Genomic DNA, 22,915 nt, shown 5'->3' with positions numbered 1-22,915 from the left:
GACCTCTCACATCTGCTGCCTTCACTGAAATGAGCAGTGCAACACACAATACAGTGATACCTCAGGTTAAGAACTTAATTCATTCCGGAGGTCCGTTCTTAACCTGAAACTGTTCTTAACCTGAAGCACCACTTTAGCTAATGGGGCCTCCTACTGCTGCTGCACAGTTTCTGTTCTCATCCTGAAGCAAAGTTCTTAACCTGAGGTAATATTTCTGGGTTAGCGGAGTGTGTAACCTGAAGCGTATGAAACCTGAAGCATATGTAACCCAAGGTACCACTGTATACACAACCCTTTAATAGACATCTTATCAGAGAGGGCTACTTTCTCGTGTTTTCAGGCCTCCCAACATCCCGTCTTGCTTGAATATAACTCAGTGGTGGCCAGTCATTTTGGCAGCTCAGCCTGAAGTTAAGTCCAGAGTATGAAGAGTATTATATGCAGCCTCCTGTGCACCTTGATGTGGTTTTGCCTCTGGCATACAAACATAGGAGCAGTGCAATACCAAAAAGGCAGACAGGAGTGTGACTCTGGCAGTGGGGAACCTCCAGCTGGCGTGTTTAATTACACCCAGCAGACATCCCTGTTTTGCCTCTGAAGCTGTTTCAACCAAGCCACATCCACCTGGTGTCATATTATGACTAAAGGCTTGGAGCAGGTGAAGATGCCGCTCCCGGCCAAAAGCAGGATTTGCAGGCCCTGCTGGGCTGGCAGCGCCTGCGAAGAGCCCTGTTTGAGAAACTGTTTGCTCGATAGACAGGCGGGCTGCCCGCTTTAGCTGCCAAAATGGCCCCATGATGGTTGGGAAATCCAAGGATCTGTCTCACAATCTAGAAATGGCTCCCAGCTAGATCAATTCAGGGATGGGGAACCTGTGGCGCTCCCAGATGCTATTGGAGTCCCCACTCTCATCAGCACCAACAAGCACTGCCATTTGGTCTGGGATGATGGGAGTTGTAGTCACAGCGACAGCTGGAAGGCCACAGGTTCCCCGCTCCTGATTTAGTTCTGCAGACCCTTCTCTCTCTCTCTCTCTCTCTCTCTCTCTCTCACACACACACATACACTCTTTCTCTGACATGATCTTCCGGCTTGTGGCTCCTGTAATGCAGGTTGGCCACTCGCATTTTATGCAGAAAAAACTTTGATTTAAAAATAAGCCATTAGTATTGACTACTACTATTTTTAAAGAAAGGGAGTGTATTTCTTCTGAAATCACAGTTCATTTTGTCTTATTCATATGTCTTTTGTATCCATTCTTAATGCCCTATAATTGTTTTTTTTATTTTCAAAGGCACACACTGTTTTCACAACAGTGGTGGCGAATACGCATGCAGAAATTCCTATGTGAATGGTTTCTTCCTCTTTAATCATAGTGGGATATGTTTCAAGTGGAGTAGGCCTAGCGCCTGAAGGAAACATGAACCACATAGCTAAGCAAGGACTAGCCAGAGCTTGGGGGGGGGGGTGGATAACTCTGTCTTGCCCTGAATTTTATTAGAGAAAGGTAGGTTATTACTGTAAAATAATATTAAGGAGTAACTAAAAGTAAAGCAAAGCATAAAACAACTGAAAGCAAACAGGCTGAGAAATGAATCCAGTCACACGAGAAGTCATTTTACACATTTTTTTTATCACGTTAACATAGCAAAAGGAGAGCATTTCCAAGGCTTTAAGTATAATATATCTAAAATTCGATTTTAAAAAAATCAAGGTGAAAGTAGCCAAAGGGGAATACCTAAGGCAGTTAGGGCATGAAGGGTCTGAGATTGATCCTAAAGGAGTTTGGCAGAGTCTGGAGGATTAAGAAAACAAACTGCGGTTCACCCAATGGTACAATCTAAAGTTGACTGGCTTTACTGACCACCTGCTTGCAGGGATGTAACTAGACATTTCCTGAGCCTCACGCAAATGTCCAAAATCCGCCCCCAGTGCAAAAGTGACTTACAGTTCTGGAACACTTCTTTTTAGTTCTGTCCCACAAACTTTTAAATACATCTCAAAAATCCTGTTTCAAGCCATACATAAATACTCTTACAACACCCTGCAGTATAAATATTGAAAACCGCAGAGTAAGGCAAACTCCTCTCAACAGCCTGAACACAAATAACTCTTGCTTTTTCAGCACTACCCTGATGAGACTCAGCGAAGAGCTGCATCCTAGCAAACTCCGCATGCATTGATGGCATCTTCTGTTAAAAGGATTATAGGCAGCGCAGCCTGAGGCCTTAGAGGCAGTACTGTGCCGGGTGGACAGATATTCTTGTCTGCTGCAAAACAGCTTCTTAAGTAAAAGGCTAGTTGGTTGGACACTCATGCATGTCTGGAGCTCCTGAATAAAGTGACCCGCATTCACTCTTGAGAAGAGGGAACAGGGAGCACACAGGAGCTTCCTTTGTTGAAGTGAACGGTGGGTGTAATGTGTTTGTATTTTGTTCCTTGCCAGCTTTTTAACTGGCAGTGCCTTCCAGGAGCAGTTTGCCTGATGCACTGCAGACATGAGCAAGGGATAATTAGCTGCCTTGGAGTGCCCAAAGGCAGGATATGCGGAACACTTCACAATCAGATCTGAAGATCAAGCTGGTGCTCAAAACCGATTTGCATTTAAGCGGGAGCCTGCTGGCACGTCAATGAGGAGGAAACTGCATGTAGAGTGCTAAAGGAGGCTGGATGCTGAGGGGTGAACAGCTCTGTGGCCAGCATGCAAATGCAGTGAGCTGCTGCAAAGGGGCAGAGTTCTCCTTCCCCCTTATGCCACCCCCCAGAAAAAGGTGGAAGAGCCATACATAAGATTGCTCAGTGGTAGAGCAACTGCTTTGAATATTGAAGGTCCCAGGTTTAATCCTTGGCATCCCTAGAGAAGGCAGTCTCTTGTGGATAATAATAATAATAGACAAATAGCAACTTTTGTGGGCTTATTTACAAGGCTGGCTTAAAAGGAAAAAGATGGGCTGTTTTATTCTTCACAGTCAATACTTGTACTGTAATCTCAAAGTCCTGAGAATCTAAAGGGTAGAGGTGTTTGAGCATCCTCACTAGTTACCAAAATGTAACTGAGCAGTGTTGCTGGCACTGAATGACAACTCCCATGCTCTTGGCTTTTAATATACTATATGTGTGCTTATGCTTATACATACAGTGGTAAAAAGGTAAAGGTAAAGGTACCCCTGCCCGTTCAGGCCAGTCTTGCCAGACTCTAGGGTTGTGCGCTCATCTCACTCTATAGGCCGGGAGTCAGCGCTGTCCGCAGACACTTCCGGGTCACGTGGCCAGCGTGACAAGCTGCATCTGGCGAGCCAGCGCAGCACACGGAACGCCGTTTACCTTCCCGCTGGTAAGCGGTCCCTATTTATCTACTTGCACCCGGAGGTGCTTTCGAACTGCTAGGTCGAACTGGGACCGAACGACAGGAGTGCACCCCGCCGCGGGGATTCGAACCACCGACCATGCGATCGGCAAGTCCTAGGCGCTGAGGTTTTACCCACAGCACCACCCGGCTCCCTGACATACAGTGGTACCTCAGGTTAAGTACTTAATTCGTTCCGGAGGTCTGTTCTTAACCTGAAACTGTTCTTAACCTGAAGCACCACTTTAGCTAATGGAGCCTCCTGCTGGCGCCGCGCTGCCGGAGCATGATTTCTGTTCTCATCCTGAAGCAAAGTTCTTAACCTGAAGCACTATTTCTGGGTTAGTGGAGTCTGTAACCTGAAGCGTATGTAACCCGAGGTACCACTGTATACCTATGCTCTTGGCTTCAATACCAAGCCAGCGGTTTTTCCCCTCATCCTGCCTTCTGCTTTGCTTATCATCGAATTTGAGGAAGAATTCTGGTAGACTCCACTCCAGACCATGTTGACGACTGTGAGGCATTTCGGCGAGTTATATAAAAAAGCGGCTTTGCGATTTTTTTAAGTGTAGCAGTTCAATCCAGAGCATAGGTGTCAACGTTTCCCTTTTTTAAAAAGGAAATTCCCTTATTCCGAATAGGATTCCTCGCAGGAAAAGGGAAAAGTTGACAGCTATGAGCCAGAGCTGCGCATGCTAATGCAAACCCCTCTTCCTTTATTTTTCTCGGGAGAAATTCCACACGCTTCGGATTGGCAAGTAGCACTCGCCCTGCGTAAATTGATCAGATGATGGGGTGCAGCCACGCAACTCTTTTTTAGGGGGGTCCGCCCCCTCCAACATTTTATCGGGGAACCAAAGGGGACTCGGACCCTAAGAATAGAGACCAATTTGGATTTCTGCCTGGGCCTTGGAGAGGAAAAAGGATGTTGCCGCCCCTCGTGATCGACCATCACACCTCCCAATCAAATCAAGCCACTCGATATTTCTCTCCCCCCCCCCCCCGTCAAAAGAAGCAGCGAAGTTTGCAAAAACTTCGGAGGGGAACCAGGAGGGGCGTCGGAGTGGGCCTTCCCTTCCCAGGCAATGCTGCCCAGGGGCGCGCGCGGCTGTTTGCAAATCGCGCTGCTGCTCGGGGCTGCCGTCTTGTGGGCTTCCCGGCAGAGCTTCTCGGAAGCGGCTGCTGCGGAGCCTCCGCCGGCAGTGAGCGCGGAAAGAAGCCTGGTTTGGGGGCCCGGCTTGCGGGCCGAGGCCACCCTCCCCGTCCGGTATTTCTGGCTGCAGGCGGTCGGCAGCGACGGGCGCAACTTCACGCGCTCCCCGCCAGGTATTGCGCCGCGCGGCCGCCGGAGCAGCTTCTCCTGATTCTCCTTCTCGGGCTCGGCCGGCCAAGGCGCCTCCGAGCGAGGCTTGGAGACCCGCCTCGCACGGGAGACGCCTAGCGCCGCGGCGTCTGGCGGACAGGAGGGCTCGGTGCTGCCCGACGGGTCTGGCTGCGCCCCGGAAGCCGCGCCTGGCTTTGCAGGGCAAGGGGCAGCAGGCCCTCGTGAGGCGGGAGAAGACGGCCAGGCGGGGCGGAAGGGTTGAGCATCTTCATGGAGAGTTTGGGGTTATTAGGATCCCCTGTGCGAAACCGTGGCGAGCTACTGCTGCCGGTCAGTGTGGGCAATAGCGAGCTAGGTGGACTAGTAGCCCGGTTTGGCGTCGGGTAGCTTCCTAGGCATTCTTAGCACAGGCTCACATTAAAAAAACAACAACCAGAAGAACAAGAATAACCTTTTCCAGTGCTATGCTAAATTTTTATTTTTTTAATCTACAGTAAGTAAAGGTAAAGGGACCCCTGACCATTAGCTCCAGTCGTGGCCAACTCTGGGGTTGGGGCACTCATGTCGCTTTACTGGCCGAGGGAGCCGGCATACAGCTTTCGGGTCATGTGGCCAGCATGACTAAGCCACTTCTGGCAAACCAGAGCAGCACACGGAAATGCCGTTTACCTTCCTGCCGGAGTGGTACCTATTTATCTACTTGCACTTGATGTGCTTTCGAACTGCTAGGTTGGTAGGAGCAGGGACCGAGCAACGGGAGCTCACCCCGTCACGCCGATTTGAACTGCCGACCTTCTGATTGGCAAGCCCTAGGCTCTGTGGTTTAACCCACAGCACCACCCGCGTTCCTCAGTCTACACAGTGGGTGTGCGTTATTTTTGACATGACACCCGGGCCTAGCCACCATCTCTGCTTGTGGAAGGTAGGCCGAAGTTGCAGGATGGAGGACGCCTGCTCCTGGATCATATTCCTTGCAGAGGTTTCTTAGGTGCAGTTTGAGTCCAGCATTAAGTCATGTTAAAAGCTGTGTGCAAGAGCTGGTCATAGGCATAGAGGTAGCAATGATCCCATTCCCAGATTTAGACTCTTTCATTAGGAAAGGTTTCCTCCCCTTATTTATTTATTATTACATTAACATTTATATTCTGTCTTTCCTACAAGATATTCAAAAAATCCTCCCGCTTTTACTCTTGCCACAGCCCTGCGAGGTAGGCTCGTCTGTAAGATAATGACTGCCCCATGGCTCAATACAGATTTTAACTTGGAACTCCTTAGTCCCAGCTTAATACTCTTAATTGCCACACTGGCTCTACATATGGTAGTAATAATAATAATAGTAATAGTAATAATAATAATAATAATAATAATACTTTATTATTTATACCCCATCCATCTGGCTGGGTTTCCCCAGCCAGTCTGGGCGGCTCCCAACAGAATATTAAAAACACGATAAAAACATCAAACATTAAAAACTTCCCTAAACAGGGCTGCCTTCAGATGTCTTCTAAAAGTCAGATAGTTGTTTATTTCCCTGACATCTGATGGGAGGGCGTTCCAAAGGGCAGGCGCCACTACCGAGAAGCCGAACATTGCCACCTGCAAAATGCTGGAAATCAGATGTTAAAAAAAGAGATGGCCACAGAGTCTGGCTCAAACAGGCTCATGTTGTTCTATGAGTCGGGAGTCCAATAATATTTGAAAGACCACAGATAATTGTCCTTCTTTCCCTCCTTTTCATCTTAAAATAAAGACTCCCTGACACCCAGCTTTGTATTTGAATGATGGATCTATTCCACAATCTAGTATGCCCCTTATCCCTGGTTCTGCCAGCAAGCTTTTCCTGCAAAGTCTGTTTTGGGATCATGGCCTGGGCAAAGCTATTTTCAGGGTCACAGGGCAGGCGTCATAGTTGACACACATGCGCCAGCAAGTAAGGACGGCAAGAAGACATTTAAAGGCAAGAAGGAAGGTGGTTGCACAAAAGTGGTATACTTTCACACCCTTTCAAATGGAAGTTCAAGGTGAAAATGACAAGCAAGCTAATAGCCTGCCAACATCCTGAGGAGGTAGGATGCATCATCAAAGTGGCGGGAGCAAAACAGGCCCAACTCGCCTGCAACAGGGTTTGAGTATATTGCCAGGTCCTCTGTAAAATAAGCTGCAGGAGGATATGGTTATTTCTGGTGAGCTGTAAGAAGAGCAGCTCATTTTGTACACTACCAAAAAATGTGTATGTTAGGCAGGATCATGCTTTCGTGCACTTGACATTGGAACAACATGGTTGGCACGCTGTTCTGAAATGGCACACTCGCCAGACTTTTGCACAGGTATAAAGCTGACTGAGTAGTTGATCAACTTTCATTCTGTCCACAGTGCCAGGATTCAGACTGCTTCGCCTGCAAGCGCTCTTAACTCCTCTTCCTATTTCTGTTTGTATTACTTGGCTTTGTTTACGTTGAGATGATAGCATAGCCTAAGGTAGCATCTTCTGTTTTCATCCTTTTTTAAATTGTCAGTTTACATTAAGGCTGATTCACTCGTGATGTGGGTACAGGTTGTGGCTGTATTTGCCAGCCTGTATCAAATTCTGTGACTTTCCTGTTCTTGCATGGGATCAAAGAATTGCACACGGCTGTGTTTTCGTAAGGAAGAGTAGCTAATTCTGAGAGACATGAAAACAAGGTTATTAATTCTGCTATTGAAGTGGCATTGTAATTGGAGAGTTTCGGAGTAACAAAATACGATAGAGGTGCCTAACATTATGCCTGATGTTGAGAGAGTGAATAGGGATATATAAAAAAAGTTTTCCCTCTCATAAGACTAAAACTCGGGCGCTTCCATTGAAGTTGAATGTTAGAAGATGCAGGAGAGACAAAAGAAAGTACCGTATTTTTCGCTCTATAACACGCACCCGACCATAACACGCATATAGTTTTTAGAGGAGGAAAACAAGAAAAAAAATATTCTAAACGAAACAGTGGATGTATGATTTTTGTGGTTCATGCTGTGGCCACAGACATGTGATCTGACGGTGAGTTTGGGGTAGCCCAATGCAAAAATCCTGAGGATCCATGTGGATCCATGCTTTGTAACCACGTTTTTGCACCACTGCGGTCCCAGGCAACAGTGGGTGCGTGATTTTTTTGGTGCAAGCTGTAGCCATGGACATGCTATGTGATCTGATGGTGAATTTGGGGTGACCCAGTGCAAAAATCCTGAGGATCCATGTGGATCCGTGCTTTGTAACCAGGCTCTCTGTCCCTCTCTTCTCCCCACTCAGCGGCTCTTCTCCCGCTTTGCTGTTTCAAAGCGAGCAAAGCGAGCCACGGAGGAGGGAAGGAAGGGGAACCATGGATCCTCTGCTCACGACTGCAGCAGATCCCCCCGCCATCTGTAGGCATTCGCTCCATAACACGCACAGACATTTCCCCTTACTTTCTAGGAGGAAAAAAGGGAGTGTTATGGAGCAAAAAATACGGCACTTCTTTACACAGCACATAGTTAGCTCCCGCAAGAAGTAGTGATGGCCAACAATTTGGATGGCTTTTAGAATGGGATTACATAAATTCACAGCAGTTAAGTTCATCATTGGTTTCGAACCATGATATCTTTGTTCTGCCCCTCCATTGTCGGAGAAGGTGCCTCTGGATACCAGTTGCTTGGAATCAAAACTGGGGAGAGTACAGGTAGAATATAGTCATTGTGGTTAGCCGCTGTTGATCTGATTCAGCAGGGCTTATCGTATACACACACACACACACATCATTTTGTGTGCCGCGTTTCTATAGCCAAAACCATACTCAAGGCCACTTACAGCATGAAAAAATTACATAATTACAAACGTAACGAAAGTAGTCCTCAACCATAAATTAAAACATCAAAAAGTACACAAATCAAATCGAACGATTTCCGCATAAATCACAATTAGCTCCAAAACAAATATACAAAAAGTTAACAGCAACAACACCCCTCCCCAACAAAACCTCTTAAACAATGCCGTAGCCCAAGAGTCTCTTCAGCAGCCTCGACTTTTGTAGCTGGAGTCAGTCAGGGCCCTGCCAGGTCAGGTGGGGGACACACACCTCACAGCCAAGGTGTTGTTAACTTAAAGCAAGTAACGCAGAATGTCTAAAGTTATATCTGTTTTCTTCTTCTTTAGGAAATGCACAATTTGAAGTGAAAATCAAACCCATCTCCCCCAAAGAAGTCGTTCAGATCCATGTCCCTAAGTTTCTGGACAGGAATGATGGCTCCTTTCTCATGCGATATCGGTTGTACGGAAGTGTCAAGGAAGGCTTAAAGGTGGAGATTCTTTATGGCGGTGCACATGTTGCTGAATCTCCCTATATCCTGAAGGGTAACGTGGTTTAGTTTTTTACTCCTGAATTTCCAGGGCTCTGACCCGCTGGGCATTGCTCAGTTGATCGGCGGGGTAGGGGAGAACACCTGTAAAACCGAACTGGCATGTTTGTGTAGTCATTCAAAAACTTAACAGACCTTATGCAGGCAATTACTGTATTTTTCCATGTTTAAGACGATGCTTTTTGCTGGAAAAAAAAAGGCAAAAATTGGGTGTTTTCTTTTACACAGATAGTGAATGCAGAGGGGGGACATGATTAATGGCAGCAGCAAGTAAGAGATTGGCAGTGGCGATTGGGCGGGTGATTGGTGGCTGCAGCAAAGCCTGCTGGTGATTGGCTGTGGCAGCAGCGATTGGGCAGGCGATTGGTGGCTGTGGCAAATGGGCTGTTGGTGGCAGTAAGTGGGCAGACAATTGGCGACTGCGGCGAGGTGTGTGATCTGCAGTGGTGGGCAGGCGGGTGAGCAATTGGTGGAAGTGACCTCCCCGCCCCCAAAAGCTAAACAGCTTAATTTCTTAATTTGGGTTTTTTAAAAATGGGGCGTCTTATACATGGGGGCATCTTATACATGGAAAAACTGTCTCCAAAAGAAAATAAGTTCTCTCCCTTTTTTGCATTCCAGAGATCTGGATAAGAAAGATTGGTTTAAACCAGGGTTTCCCAAACTTGGGTCTCTAGCTGTTTTTGGACTACAACTCCCACCATCCCTAGCTAGCAGGACCAATGGTGAGGGATGATGGGAACTGTAGTCCAAAAACAGTTGAACACTCAAGCTTGGGAAACCTTGGTTTGAACCAAAGGGAAGTCATCTGTACTGGGGCTGATGGGAGTTGTATTCCAAAACAGCTGGAAGGCACAGGGTTGGTAAAGGCTGGTAAAAAACATTGATGCTGGTGCTAATGAGAGTAGATGTATTGGAACACCTTGCAGAAGGGCCATCTTGAATTCATGGAATATTTTATAAAGGTTGACACTATAAAACAATCAGTCAATTGGCCAGTTTCCTGGTCATGCTTAAACCCATCTCATGGATTTAAAATGCGGACTTTGAACACATGGAATCAGCACTTCTGGTCCTGTTTTCCATTCCAAGGGCCTTGAAGTCTCAAGTGGTTTAAAAGCATTTCTTGGAAAAGGCTTGTGAGAAAAAACCTCCATTTGCACAGATCACAAGGTTAGGCCTCTATCCCCCCCCCCCCCAACATTATGTATTTGTCATCCTCTGCCTTTTTCAGGTCCAGTTTATCATGAATATTGCGAATGTCCGGAAGAAGATGCTCAGATTTGGGAGAAAAGTCTTTCCTGTCCTTCAGAGCACCCTCAGATTACCGAGGATTTCGCTGTGTTTCCTAGCATAGATCTTCAGCGGATGTTTGATGAGGTTCCACCAAGGTTTGCCCAAAAGATGGGAGCCATTGTTCATTATACTGTCATTGGCAATCACGTCTATCGCCGGTCCTTGGGGAAGTATACAGACTTCAAAATGTTCTCGGATGAAATGTTGCTGTCACTGGCGAGGAAGGTATATTTCCACAGATACTCGCTTAGTACACAGTGGCCATGTTTGCTCATCATGCTAAAGCAAGGATAGCTAACCTGTGGCTCTTGCAGGTGTTCTTGAACTACAACTCCCATCATTGCTGAGCCTTGGCTGGTTGGGGCTTATGGGAATTGTAGCTCAGCAAGTTTTGAAGACCACAGGTTAGCCACCCTGACACTAAACAATGTTCTTTTTAGCACATTTGCAAGCCTTTGCCTCATATACTCCCATTCTGCCTTCACCTCCTCCCACATAGCTGCATTGTTAACTAAAACAGAAAGTGCAGTCTTCCAAAGTTGCCCTCCTACCTGCGCAGTAAGAGGGGAGCATTCAAGCCTGGGACACACTGCATCTCATCCATGTTGCACTAAGCCATGGCATAGTGTGGTGTGCAAAATGCAGCAGTGTATAACAGACATCCACCAGAGGGGTCTGCACACCAGCAATATCCTTTGATCAGAGTCCTGGGACTCAGCTACATTAGTAAAAAAACAACAACAGTGATTTGGATGCGCTATAAACATGCAACACCAGATGGCGACAGAGAGCGGGAAATTTTAAAATGCGATTTTCCATAGAGATTTTTTTCTTTTGTTAAAACTATCTAATTTCTGACTTATTTATAGTGTTCCCCCCTGTGTTTGGATCCATCCCAAGGCTCTCAAGTGAGACTTGCTTCTGAGTAGATATGTGTAGAGTTGTGCAGGAAGTCTCAAATTTGCAGGTGCTTTCACCTCTCAAGCTTTTCAGTGTGCATTGAGTGATACCATGCAAGTTGGCAGCTTCAAATAAACCTTTTGCCCTATGTTGGGAGCCACTATCAGCATAGAGGGAGTAAATCAGCTGTGCATCGAAATGTGCTTCCCCATCTATATTGGGATGCACACTTGAATGCACAACCAAGGGTGCATTCCATTGAAAGCATCTCACTCGGATAGACATCCAATTTTGCCTGTGGTTTCTGAACCAGCAAATCACACAGACGAGGATTTTCTATCTCTGGTTGTATTGGGGCAAGCTAGGATAGATGGGGCCCAGCTATAAGTACATAGGAAGAGGTGAAATGCTTCTGGGAGATGATATATAATGAGTTGAAAAAAATGTTGAAATATACATTTATACAGAAACCAGAAGCATTTCTATTGGGCATTGTGGGGAGAAATATAAATAGAAAGGAATGTAAGCTCTTTTTATATGCAGTAACAGCAGCAAGAATATTATTGGCCCAAAAATGGAAGCAAAAAGAGTTACCGTCGATTGAAGAATGGAGGGTGAAGTTAATGGACTATGCAGAATTAGATAAACTAACAGGAAGGATTTGAAACCGGCGAGACCAGAAATACACGGAAGACTGGAGTAAATTTACGGACTATTTGAAAAGTAATTGTGAAGAACAGACGACGTTTGTAGGGTTGCAAGAAGTTTTGTGAGGAGTATTATTAGAAGTATTGTAAAAATGGACAGGGGGGGAATGATTTGTTAAGAGATGTAAAGGCAATATAAAGTTAAGAAATGCATAAGAAGTGGTTAAAACGGTGGATCATCAGAGGTGCTGATGGAAGTCCAAAAAGATTGTATAAGTGATAAGTTTTGTGGTACATTTTATAATTTATATGTTAAAATTAATAAAAAATATTATTTAAAAAAAAGAACATAGGAAGAGCTCTTCTACTGAGCCAGACCCATTAGTCAATTTAGTTCAGTATTGTGTGTGCTGACAGGCAGTAGCTCTTTGAGTGTCAGGCAGGAGACATTTCCAGTCCCAATTGGAGACCCTGCAAATGGAACCAGGGACCTTTGGTGTAGAAAACAGATGCTCCAATCTCATTCATAAAAAAGAGGAAACATTTGGGGGTGGGATGTAACCGAAACAACAACGAAAATGGTAGAACAAAATACAGAGACTAAAACATTTTTTTTCTTATAGGGGACCACCAAATTTGGCTTTTTAATCTATAGCAGCTTGTTGATCCATAACACTGGGTTAATTGTTACATCCTATGGAAGCTAAAGCAACTAGTAGAACAGCATGAACTACTACTATTACTACTGATTTACTACTTATACACTGCCCATCTGGCCAGGCCTCCCCAGCCACTCTGGGCGGCTTCCAACAGGATATTAAAAACACAGTAAAACATCAAACATTAAAAACTTCCCTAAACAGGGGCTGCCTTCAGGTGTGTTCTAAAAGTCAGATAGTTGTTTATTTTCTTGACATCTGATGGGAGGGCGTTCCACAGAGCGGGCACCACCACCAAGAAGGCCCTCTGCCTGTAACTTCACTTCTCGCAGTGAGGGAACCGCCAGAAGGCCCTCGGAGCTGGGCCTCAGTGTCCGGGCTGAATGATGGAGGTGGAGATGCTCCTTCAGGTATACTATAAAGGTGTTTTGACTTGTTTTAGGTTCACCTTCCTGATGTGGAATTTTACCTCAATGTTGCGGATTGGCCCGTTGAGCATCGGAAAGCAAACGACACCCCTGGCCCCCTGCCTATCCTTTCCTGGTGTGGCTCTCTGGATTCAGCAGACCTGGTGCTTCCAACCTACGATGTCACCCATTCAACCCTAGAAACTCTGCGAGGCGTCACAAATGACCTCCTGTCTATTCAAGGAAACACAGGTAACATGGGAATCTGGGGGGGGGGGGTGTCAGACAGAGGTGGGAGATAAGCATGTAAGAAGTGTTTGCTCGTATCAGGACATCTGCTCCAGCATCCTGTTCTCACATGGCCAATCAGATGCCAACAGGCAGCCCTGTTTAGAGAAGTTTTTAATGTTTAATAGGGTATTGTATTTTAATATTCTGTTGGAAGCTGCCCAGAGTGTCTGGGGAAACGCAGCCGGAAGGGCGGGATATAAATAATAAATTATTATTATTATTATTTATTACTATAACTTGAAGCCCCAAAGCAGAGCCTGTGTACAATAGCATCCCCCACACCTGTGATCCCAGAATCTGGCATTCCAGGGTGGATAAAAATCTTTTTTTAAAAAAAAATAAAAATCAGATTTTAAAAAATTTAAATCACTTTTTTTTTTTATTTAAATTGGATTTTTAAAAAAATTTATTTGGGTTTTTAAAATAAAATGCTTTCGGAGAAAAAAATGTTTCTAAAGATAGTTTTCTATTTAAGTTACATTATACTCCAAAGGCTATTCATCAGGAAATAAGGATTTGTTTTAAGTTTTTCATGTGTACTAAGTTGTTTTTTAAAAAATGTTTAACCACATCAGTTAACAAACATGGATACATATGCTATAATGTTATTGTTTTAATTAAATAAGTTGTTTAAATTGTTATTAAGGAAATGATTGTTTTGCTCCTTCCAATAAAGTACAGCAGAAAAGTTGTCCAAGTATAAACAGTTAACTTATTAAACCTCGCAATAATTTCATAATTATCTGTCTATGTATTTCTAATAGTATAACCAAATCAGTAATTTTTGATATACCGTATTTTTCGCCCCATAGGACGCACTTTTTCCCCTCCAAAAATGAAGGGGAAATCTGGGTGCGTCCTATGGGGCGAATGCAGGCTTTCGCTGAAGCTTGGAGAGCGAGAGCTGTCTAGGCTGCGGATAGCAGCCTGCCGCCCGGCATGCGGGGCAGACATCGGCCAGCCCCACAAGCTCCGGGGATAGCGGGGAGGCGCAGCGCCGCCATCCCGCTGTTCCCTACCTGGTTTTGGGGGAGAAATAAAGGAAAACGTTTTTTCCTTTATTTCCCCCCCCAAAAAACTAGGTGCGTCCTATGGGACGGAGCGTCCTATGGGACGAAAAATACGGTAACTGCAAAAACTACTCTGAATATTTATTATTCCAAAAATGAAGCCTTCATCTGGTTGTAAATATTAAGATTATACCAGCAAGAATCAAGTGTTACAGACTAGTGATTTAAATCTTGATTTAAATCGATTTGATTTGATTTAAATCAAATCCACCCTGCGGTATTCAGAAACATAGTGCCTCCCGTAGCAGAGGAAGAATAGTATTTTGAACATTGATAATGGGTGGGGGATGGCCTCGTTGAAGAAAAATAATACTGCTTGCAAATTGTAATCTCTGGAGAACAAATATTAGGCCTCCCAAGTTGCTTAGGGCATTTTGGTGTGCTGGCTGGGGCTGATGGGATTTGTAGTCCCAAACATCTGGAAGGCACCAGGTTGGCAAAGGCTGCACTAGGACTTCCAAGATTTCTGTTCTCCCTCCTCCTCTATTCTATCACCCGTTAATTCCAGGACCTGCCTGGGACAACAAAACAGAACAAGGATTCTTCAGAGGTCGAGACAGCCGGGAAGAACGGCTTCAGCTGGTGCAGCTCTCGAAGAAAAACCCAGAACTGCTGGATGCTGGAATAACAGGTTACTTCTTCTTCAGAGAAAAAGAGGCGGAGCTGGGGAAGGCTCCATTGATGGGGTTCTTTGACTTCTTCAAGGTATACCGCCTATCTTGCTAACACTGAGAGGAGACAGACAAATGTCCTTGTTTTTCGTTTTCTCTTGAAGCTCTGTTTAAGAGCCTGTTTCAGTGTTAAGGAACATCCTGCCTGGAAACTAGTGCCTCACCTAAACATGCAATATTGCATACTTAATAATAATAATAATAATAATAATAATTTATTATTTATACCCTGCCCATCTGGCTGGGTTTCCCCAGCCACTCTGGGTGGCTTCCACAAAGACCAAAAATACACCAGATGTCACACATTAAAAACTTCCTTGAACAGGGCTGCCTTAAGATGTCTTCTGAATGTCAGGTAGTTGTTTATCTCTTTGACATCTGATGGGAGAGCGTTCCACAGGGCGGGCGCCACTACCGAGAACGCCCTCTGCCTGGTTCCCTGTAGCTTTGCTTCTCGCAATGAGGGAACCGCCAGAAGGCCCTCAGCGCTGGACCTCAGCATCCGGGCAGAATGATAGGGGTGGAGCCCCCAGCCCTACTTGTGTGTTTTACTGCAAGCGTATACCCATTGCCTATCATTTCCTCCAGCTTGCGTGCATCCAAAATACATGCCTGCGTGATCATCACACCTGAGATTGCGTATGTGGGTTGCGATCTGTACCACTGCAGAGGTAGGAATTTTGGAGACTTTGAAGCAGCCTCCGTTTCAAAATGGACAAAAAAGATAAGGATGGCGATAAGTCATGTAGATGGCAGATTGCCTCCGGTATCACAGAGTCAGTAGGTCTAGGAATACCAGTTGCTGGAGAGAGGTATTGCACTCATGTCCCGCTTATGGGCTTTCCATAGACATCTAGTTGGTCACTTTAGAAGCAGGCTGCTGAATTAGATGGTCGTTTGGTCTGCTCGCAGCGGCGCTTTTATGTTCCCTTTGAAACATGAGATGTTTCCTTTAAACCACTTCAGGCTTATTTGTACACCCAACACAGTGTACAGTGGTACCTCAGGTTACATACAGTTCAGGTTACATACGCTTCAGGTTACAGACTCCGCTAACCCAGAAATATTACCTCGGGTTAAGAACTTTGCTTCAGGATGAGAACAGAAATCGTGCTCTGGCGACGCGGCAGCAGCAGGAGGCCCCATTAGCTTCAGGTTAAGAACAGTTGCAGGTTAAGTACGGACCTCCGGAACGAATTAAGTACTTAACCTGAGGTACCACTGTAGTCTATTCTGGCAGGTAATAGCCCTCCAGGATCTTAAACAGAGGTCTTTCCCATTGCCTTCTACCTGACGCTTTTAACTGAAGATGGCAGGCACTGAACTGTTCACCTTGTGCATGAAAAGGATGTGCTTTTACTACCAAGCTGCAGTTTCTCTTTCCAACCAGGGTCCGACCCACACAACCCCAAGCACTTCCTTGCATATACAGTGGTACCTCGGGTTAAGTACTTAATTCGTTCTGGAGGTCCGTTCTTAACCTGAAACTGTTCTTAACCTGAAGCACCACTTTAGCTAATGGGGCCTCCCACTGCTGCCGCGCGATTTCTGTTCTCATCCTGAAGCTAAGTTCTTAACCCGAAGTACTGTTTCTGGGTTAGCAGAGTCTGTAACCTGAAGCGTATGTAACCCGAGGTACCACTGTACTGGGTCTCCTTTGATGTCAAGTTCTGGTTTTCATTTTACTCATGTTGCATCAGCAGCTAATCCCGCAGACCCCCAGAGTTTTAGGTAGGGCTTATCCGATGGGTTGCTTGCTGTGGTTTGAAGGAGAGCTCAGAAAACCCCCTTGTACATGGCTGGAGTTTCCTATCAGGTACTTGGGATTGCAGTGTTGAGCTGAAAGGTGACCAGAAAACAGATCGGGTTTGTTGCTGTTACCCAAACTGTGAAACGATTTGACTTAGCCAAGGGTGCAGTGCTTGATCCCAATGCATGCTTGGTTCATGCTGCTTTCCTCCTCCTCCTCTCCCCTCAGTACAAATACCAAGTGAGTATAGATGGCACAGTTGCAGCCTACAGGTTTCCCTACCTCATGCTGGGGGACAGCCTTGTGATCAAGCAGGCTTCGCAGTACTACGAGCACTTCTATAAGGAGCTGGCGCCCTGGACCCACTACGTCCCCGTTAAAAGAAACTTGGAAGACTTGCTGGAAAGAATAAAGTGGGCCAAGGTAATCATCCTTGCCGCAGAAGAAAAGCTGGGTATTATAAATTGCAGCACCATTTCCCAGCTGTAGTCTGTTGTAAAGAAAACATGAGGATAGATAAGCCATGTTCCTGCTCTCCTTATAGGAAAAGGCAAGCCTTGGAGGGAAGGATACCAGATATAATAATAATAATAATAATAATAATAATAATTTTTTATTTATACCCCGCCCTCCCTGGCCAGAGCTGGGCTCAGGGCGGCTAACACCAGTAAAATTACAATAAAAACATAATAGGAGGGGAAAGGGGAAAAAAACAAGTTAAAATACGGGTTAAAATACAATTTAAAATGCATCCTCATTTTAATAGTAGCCCATTTGCATCAGCACCTAAGCTCAGCACCTTTCAGCTTCTCCGGATGTGATAGGATGAGCGTCCAGTAGAATTATAGTTTGGTTCTCATAGCTTTGAAAACCTCCCTATGTTGGAGTCACAAACCACAGCTGGCAAGTTGTAACTGCCAGCCCATGATGGAGTGTATTCAGACTCCTTGTGGTTTAGGTAGGAACTGAGAACTTAGTAGATGAAGAGACAAGTGTAGTTGTTTAAAAAATACCAACCTTCCAAAAGTTCTAATCCAGAGAAGAGGGAGGAAAACACTAGGAACTTTGAAACATAGCCCCAGAACTGCAAAGTACAAATTCACAATTGTGTTCTTCTGTATTTTCAATCTAAGCCGCATTTCCTTGTATTAACAGGGATGGGTCTATTTTTCAGCTCCGCGGCACATAAATGCGTAATGATTATATGGGTGGAAGAAGACAATTACTGCTCTGTGTTCTGAGTAACCAAATCTGTGTGAGAGATGTCAAACCTGTCTGTACACTTAGCTGTTGCTTGGGCAATAAGGGTAGCTTTCCTGAAATTAAGAAATCCCTCTCTCTAACTGTGCCAGGCTGCTACTGCTGCTTGGGGGAGGATAATATCATTAAAGCTTTGGATAAAGTGTGGGTAAAAATATAAAAAGATTGGAATTAACTTTGGAGGCTCTTTCTGTGTGTATGCTTGTACAATACAGTAGCTGTCCATAGCTTAGCATTTCTGCAGCTGCTGAAAATCTGAGTGCCCCTTCTTGCTGAACACAATCGCATAAGACTCCTTAGTTGCTCTATTATTTTATTCTTATGGGGTATTTATATCCTACCTTACTAACAGAAGTTCTCAAGGTGGCTTACATTATAATATAATATAATATAATATAATATAATATAATATAATATAATATAATATAATATAATATATAATATATACAATTAAATAGACAGTAGCAGCACAGTAGTTCCTACAACAGCTGAGTCTCCTGGCCAAGTACTAATGCTTGAACACAGTTTATTCCTATTCCTTAGGAAAATGATGAAGAAGTCAGAAAAATTGCCAAGGAAGGACAGGCAGCTGCTAGAGAACTGCTGCAGCCTCACCGGTTTTATTGCTACTATTTCAAAGTGTTCCAGGTTAGTCCGGATTTCAGTCTATGCTTATGCTGTTCCGAACCATACCGTCCACTCTCTCATGAAACTTGACCGTGGTGGTCTTAAAATGGTCTGGTTTCACAGCAAACCAGGATCTGGAACCATGGTTTGCTCCTGCCTCACTAACCATAGTTTAAACCAGGGACAGGCCACATATCCTGCTGAGAGGTGGTTGAAGAGCCAGCCACACATGCGTAATCGCACAATCATTTCTCTCGCTAAATTTAAGTTGTACAATTATAGTGGATTTGACCCTCTTCCAGCACAAGAAATCCACTTCCAGGAATTTTGCGGGACTTCTTGCAGTAGGGAAAGTGATGAGAAAATGCTTCGGAAAGTGCAGGATAACCTTTGCTTGACAAAACATAGTATAAACTGCCTGCAAAAACTAAGTAAATCAGAATGAAAGCTCATTAAGGAGTGGTGTTGTATAATGTCCCCACAAACATCTAAGCTCAATAAACAGAGTAAACATGCTGGAAATGACCGGGGTTGTGAAAGGGAGAGATGTTTTTGTTTTGAATAGTCTGCTGTTGTTTCAGTTTCTTTCCAACCTGTTTTACGTATTTCAGAAATATGCTGAACGCCAAGCTGGTAGACCTGAAATACGGGATGAGATGGAATTTGTACCTCAGCCTGATGACAGGACTTCAGTCTGCAGCTGCCACAGGAAAAAGCCTTCAAAGGAAGAGTTATAAGTAACCCTGCCAAATGAGATCAAATATATAGCCTGTTGCAAGAATGAGGCAAGACCTAAAATCACATTTAACACTCTGGAATCTGGAACTAGCTTGTACATGGAGAAATATTCACAATTCAGTCCTACAGCCTCTGTTCAGAAGTAAGCACCATTCAGTTTGATGGGGCTTGCTTTTCGCTAAGTGTGTGTTGGAGTGTTGTCTTGGATACCTTCCTTTGCTCTCTGTTTCCTCTACAAGTTGCCATGTGTGCTTTTTAAAAATCTGAACAGAGAATATATAATGGTAAGGAAAGCTCTCAGACAGACTGTATCCTTCACTTGCATGAAGTGTTTATGGGGCTAGTTTTCTAGATCACTTTCAAAGCACTCCACATAATTTGTCTCCTTGATCCTCGCAGCAGCCAGTTAAGGCAGGTCAGTTTTATTTACTGTGTAATACAACTAGGGCTTGAGGGCACCCTAGATTATCGGCGAGTTTACACCTAGAGTGTGATTATAAACAAGGTCTCCACAGTTCACACACCCTCCCTTAGCGACTTTACCAGCTGTCTTGGCATAGATGCTTAATTTTTATTAACGATGGGGAGAAATTGGTCTGTTTCTTCATATTCCTTGTCTAAATCAGATCCTGCTGTTTAATGACTGAAACTCTTTTAAGAGCAGTTCTGCACGTTGTATAGAATGAAGTGGTAGAATTATGGGCTGTTTTGTTAATTATTTGTTGGGTTTAGATACCACCCTTCCTCCCAAAGGGAGCCCAGGGCAGTATTACCAGGTGCATTGGTGTACCACATTTCCCCATGTAAAAACAGAATAACTCCCTCGTTCAAATATCACTTCAGCTACGAATTCTGTAAGCAGCTACTAACCCTGAGTCTCAATTCCCATCTGAATCTGCGGCTTTGCATGTAAAAAGGTCATAGGTTCAGTCCCAAATTAAAGGATGCCACATAGCAGGGCTTGAGCAAGACTTTAACCTAGACTTGGGATAGCTGTTAGCATAGTCCAGGGATAGACAGTCTGTTCCCCTCCTGATGTTGTTGGGGACCAACTCCCATTATATCTGATCATCAGCCATGCTGGATGAAGGCTCGTGGGAGTTGGGAGTCCAACAACTGGAAGACCACGGATTCCTCATCCCTGATACAGTCAGTGCTGAGCCTGAATAATTGATCTAATGATGTAAGGCAACTTGTTCTGAAGGAGCGTCTCCACCCCCATTGTTCAGCCCCAGACACTGAGGTCCCGCTCCGAGGGCCTTCTGGTGGTTCCCTTACTGTGAGAAGTAAGGTTACAAGGACCCAGGCAGTGGGCCTTCTTGGTAGTCGTGCCTGCCATGTGGAATGCCTTCCTGTCAAATGTCAAGGAAATAAACATCTATCTGTCTTTTAGAAGACATCTGAAGGCAGCCCTGTACAGGGACGTTTTTAATGGTTGATGTTTTATTGTGTTTTTAATATTTTTGGGGAGACGCCCAGAGTGGGTGGGCCAATCCAGTCAGAGGGGCAGCAAAGAAATAATAAATTATTATTATTATTATTATTATTATTATTATTATTATTTGTAGGAAGTATACAGAGGGGACACTTATCTCCCCTGAATTTCTTACTATTCTAACCTCTGGCATGTTTTCCAGGCCATTTAGACAAATGAAATGTAGGTGCGCCATAAATGGCTTTGCAGACAGGTGAACTCTTTATGTTGTTGAGCAAGTGTCGTACATGTATGAATCTGTCAATGGAGTTAGTGTTGTTATCATTAATACAAGTCACATCTTGTATTTCAGAATAGGCACCTACCAAAAAGTTGCCTCCCAGATCTTTAAATTAGGTCACTGTGTAAAAGCACTGGAGTATTTTTTGAAGTTGCTGTGTAACAAGTCTCCACCCCCCATTAACAGGAAAGGAAAGCTTGCATAAATCTGCCAACGGAGCTCTGTCGTGGAATTGAACCACATCACCTATGAAGTTAACTGTTCATGATTCCCTGCCACCAGAAAGGCTTTGCTTGGGGTATCATTTAATCAAAATATCTGCTGAACCTAAAAAAGAAGAAACTTAAGTTGATGGAAGGCAAATGTATCTCTTCTAGGTGCACAGAAATTATGTATAGTGAGAATCAGGCAAGCACAGACCTACCCCAGCCTTTTCTAGAGCAAACCTTAATTCATATTTATCAATCCACCACAAAGCCCCGTTTGTCACACATGGAGCCAATGAACTGGTGTGAGATTAATCCTAGTCCTTGATGGTATTGGCTACATATGGATATATTTTAATTTTACACCAGGGATGGGGTGAACCTGTGGCCCTCCAGATGTTTTTGGACTCTCAGCTCCCATCAGGCCCAGAATACATGGCCAATGGTCAGCGATATTGGGAGTTGTTCTCTAAAACTTCTGAAGAGTACCATCTTCAGGTTCATCGTCTCCGATATACCCCATGCCCAGATTTATAAACGAACTCCTTTTTGTAAGCAGTGGGTGACTCTGGTAAAGTGCTGTTTTGGTGACACTTTTATCTGGATTCCGGATGCCCAAAGCCAAAAATTAAATTAGGGGAGCTGCTTTATTTAAAAGGTACCGATATCATACTCTGCAAATAATCCTGTGGTTGCAGGTTTGAGGAGAAAATGAATCATAGCTGTAGTCCAGCCCAATATTATGTTCTGTGCAATCCTCTACACATCTACTCAGAAGCAAGTCCCACAGAGTTCAGCGGGGTTGAATTCCACACACAAGTGCTGCAGCTGTTTAAAACTGCACATAACCCTGGATGTAAGCCTCCCTAAACTACTTGCAAAGGATTGGGCTGCATGTCCCATTGATTCCAATGAGAAAATGTAACACATTTTACAATGCAATCCTATTCACATTCACCATGGTTTTTTTGTTGCTGACCTAATACAGCATTAGCCAAATCTACAACATTGCAATAGCATTCGTAAATCAGTGTTGGTTGTTTTAAAGCAACATGGACTCATTAAAAACAACTGCTTTTGTTTATGGTGTTATTACTAACCACAATAGTTTACATTCCTTACTTGTTTATAGCATTCAGTCCGTTTATGACTGATTCAAAGGTCCTTCAGATCTGTATAGCAAATCATGATCTTCATCTAAAACTTCAGCTTTTTCTGGTTATTTGAGTTTATGTTTCTGGTTTCTCATTCTTGAAAAATTTGGATTCTCGAATAAATCATGTGGAAGAGTGTTTTTCAACCTACGCTGCAGTTTTGTTCCTTGTGTTTCGTAAAAGGGCACTACCACAATATAAAGCACAGGGCAGAAAGCAGGAGACCTGCCTACAAGCCTCGTCTTGAGCAGGCCTGCACAGCTTGTGACTCAGCAAGCCAAACAGAACACGCCAGCCATGTATTGTTGATGTCTAGTTCCTTGACAACCCCATTTTTGTACTCTGTGATCTATGTAGTTAAGCTAGGGGGCGCCTGTAGGCACCGGTGTAGCTGCCAGTGCCTTTTATGGTGTCTGCAAGAGTCAGCAAATCTCTCCTCCAGAATCCACAATGACAGAGAGGCTGTTTGCAACTAATAAAACAGAACAAACC

The 22,915-nt window shown here is 44.5% G+C and overlaps 1 protein-coding gene across 6 annotated transcripts; it reads left to right on the top strand.

The window, feature by feature from the left end:
• Window positions 1–4,237: 4,237 nt before the first annotated feature.
• Window positions 4,238–22,573, top strand: POGLUT3 (protein O-glucosyltransferase 3). Of its 6 annotated transcripts, none has more exons than XM_081002820.1 (8): window positions 4,238–4,548; window positions 8,830–9,027; window positions 10,267–10,553; window positions 12,977–13,193; window positions 14,811–15,007; window positions 16,952–17,146; window positions 18,527–18,631; window positions 19,222–22,573. In XM_081002820.1, the coding sequence occupies exons 1-8, from the start codon at window positions 4,272–4,274 to the stop codon at window positions 19,345–19,347; spliced, it is 1,602 nt and encodes a 533-aa protein (XP_080858946.1). In that variant the 5' UTR covers window positions 4,238–4,271; the 3' UTR covers window positions 19,348–22,573. The 6 variants fall into 6 exon arrangements, with proteins under 6 accessions (XP_080858946.1, XP_080858948.1, XP_080858947.1 ...); XM_081002821.1 differs by having other exon boundaries at window positions 4,383–4,672; XM_081002824.1 differs by lacking the exon at window positions 4,238–4,548 and adding an exon at window positions 4,898–5,000.
• The last annotated feature ends 342 nt before the right edge of the window (window positions 22,574–22,915 follow it).

The sequence above is a fragment of the Podarcis pityusensis genome (assembly GCF_964106645.2).
Source record: "Podarcis pityusensis genome assembly, chromosome: 4".
Lineage (NCBI taxonomy): Eukaryota > Metazoa > Chordata > Lepidosauria > Squamata > Lacertidae > Podarcis > Podarcis pityusensis.
Note: the sequence above shows the minus strand (reverse complement) of the source record. Positions and strands in the feature narration are given on the sequence as shown.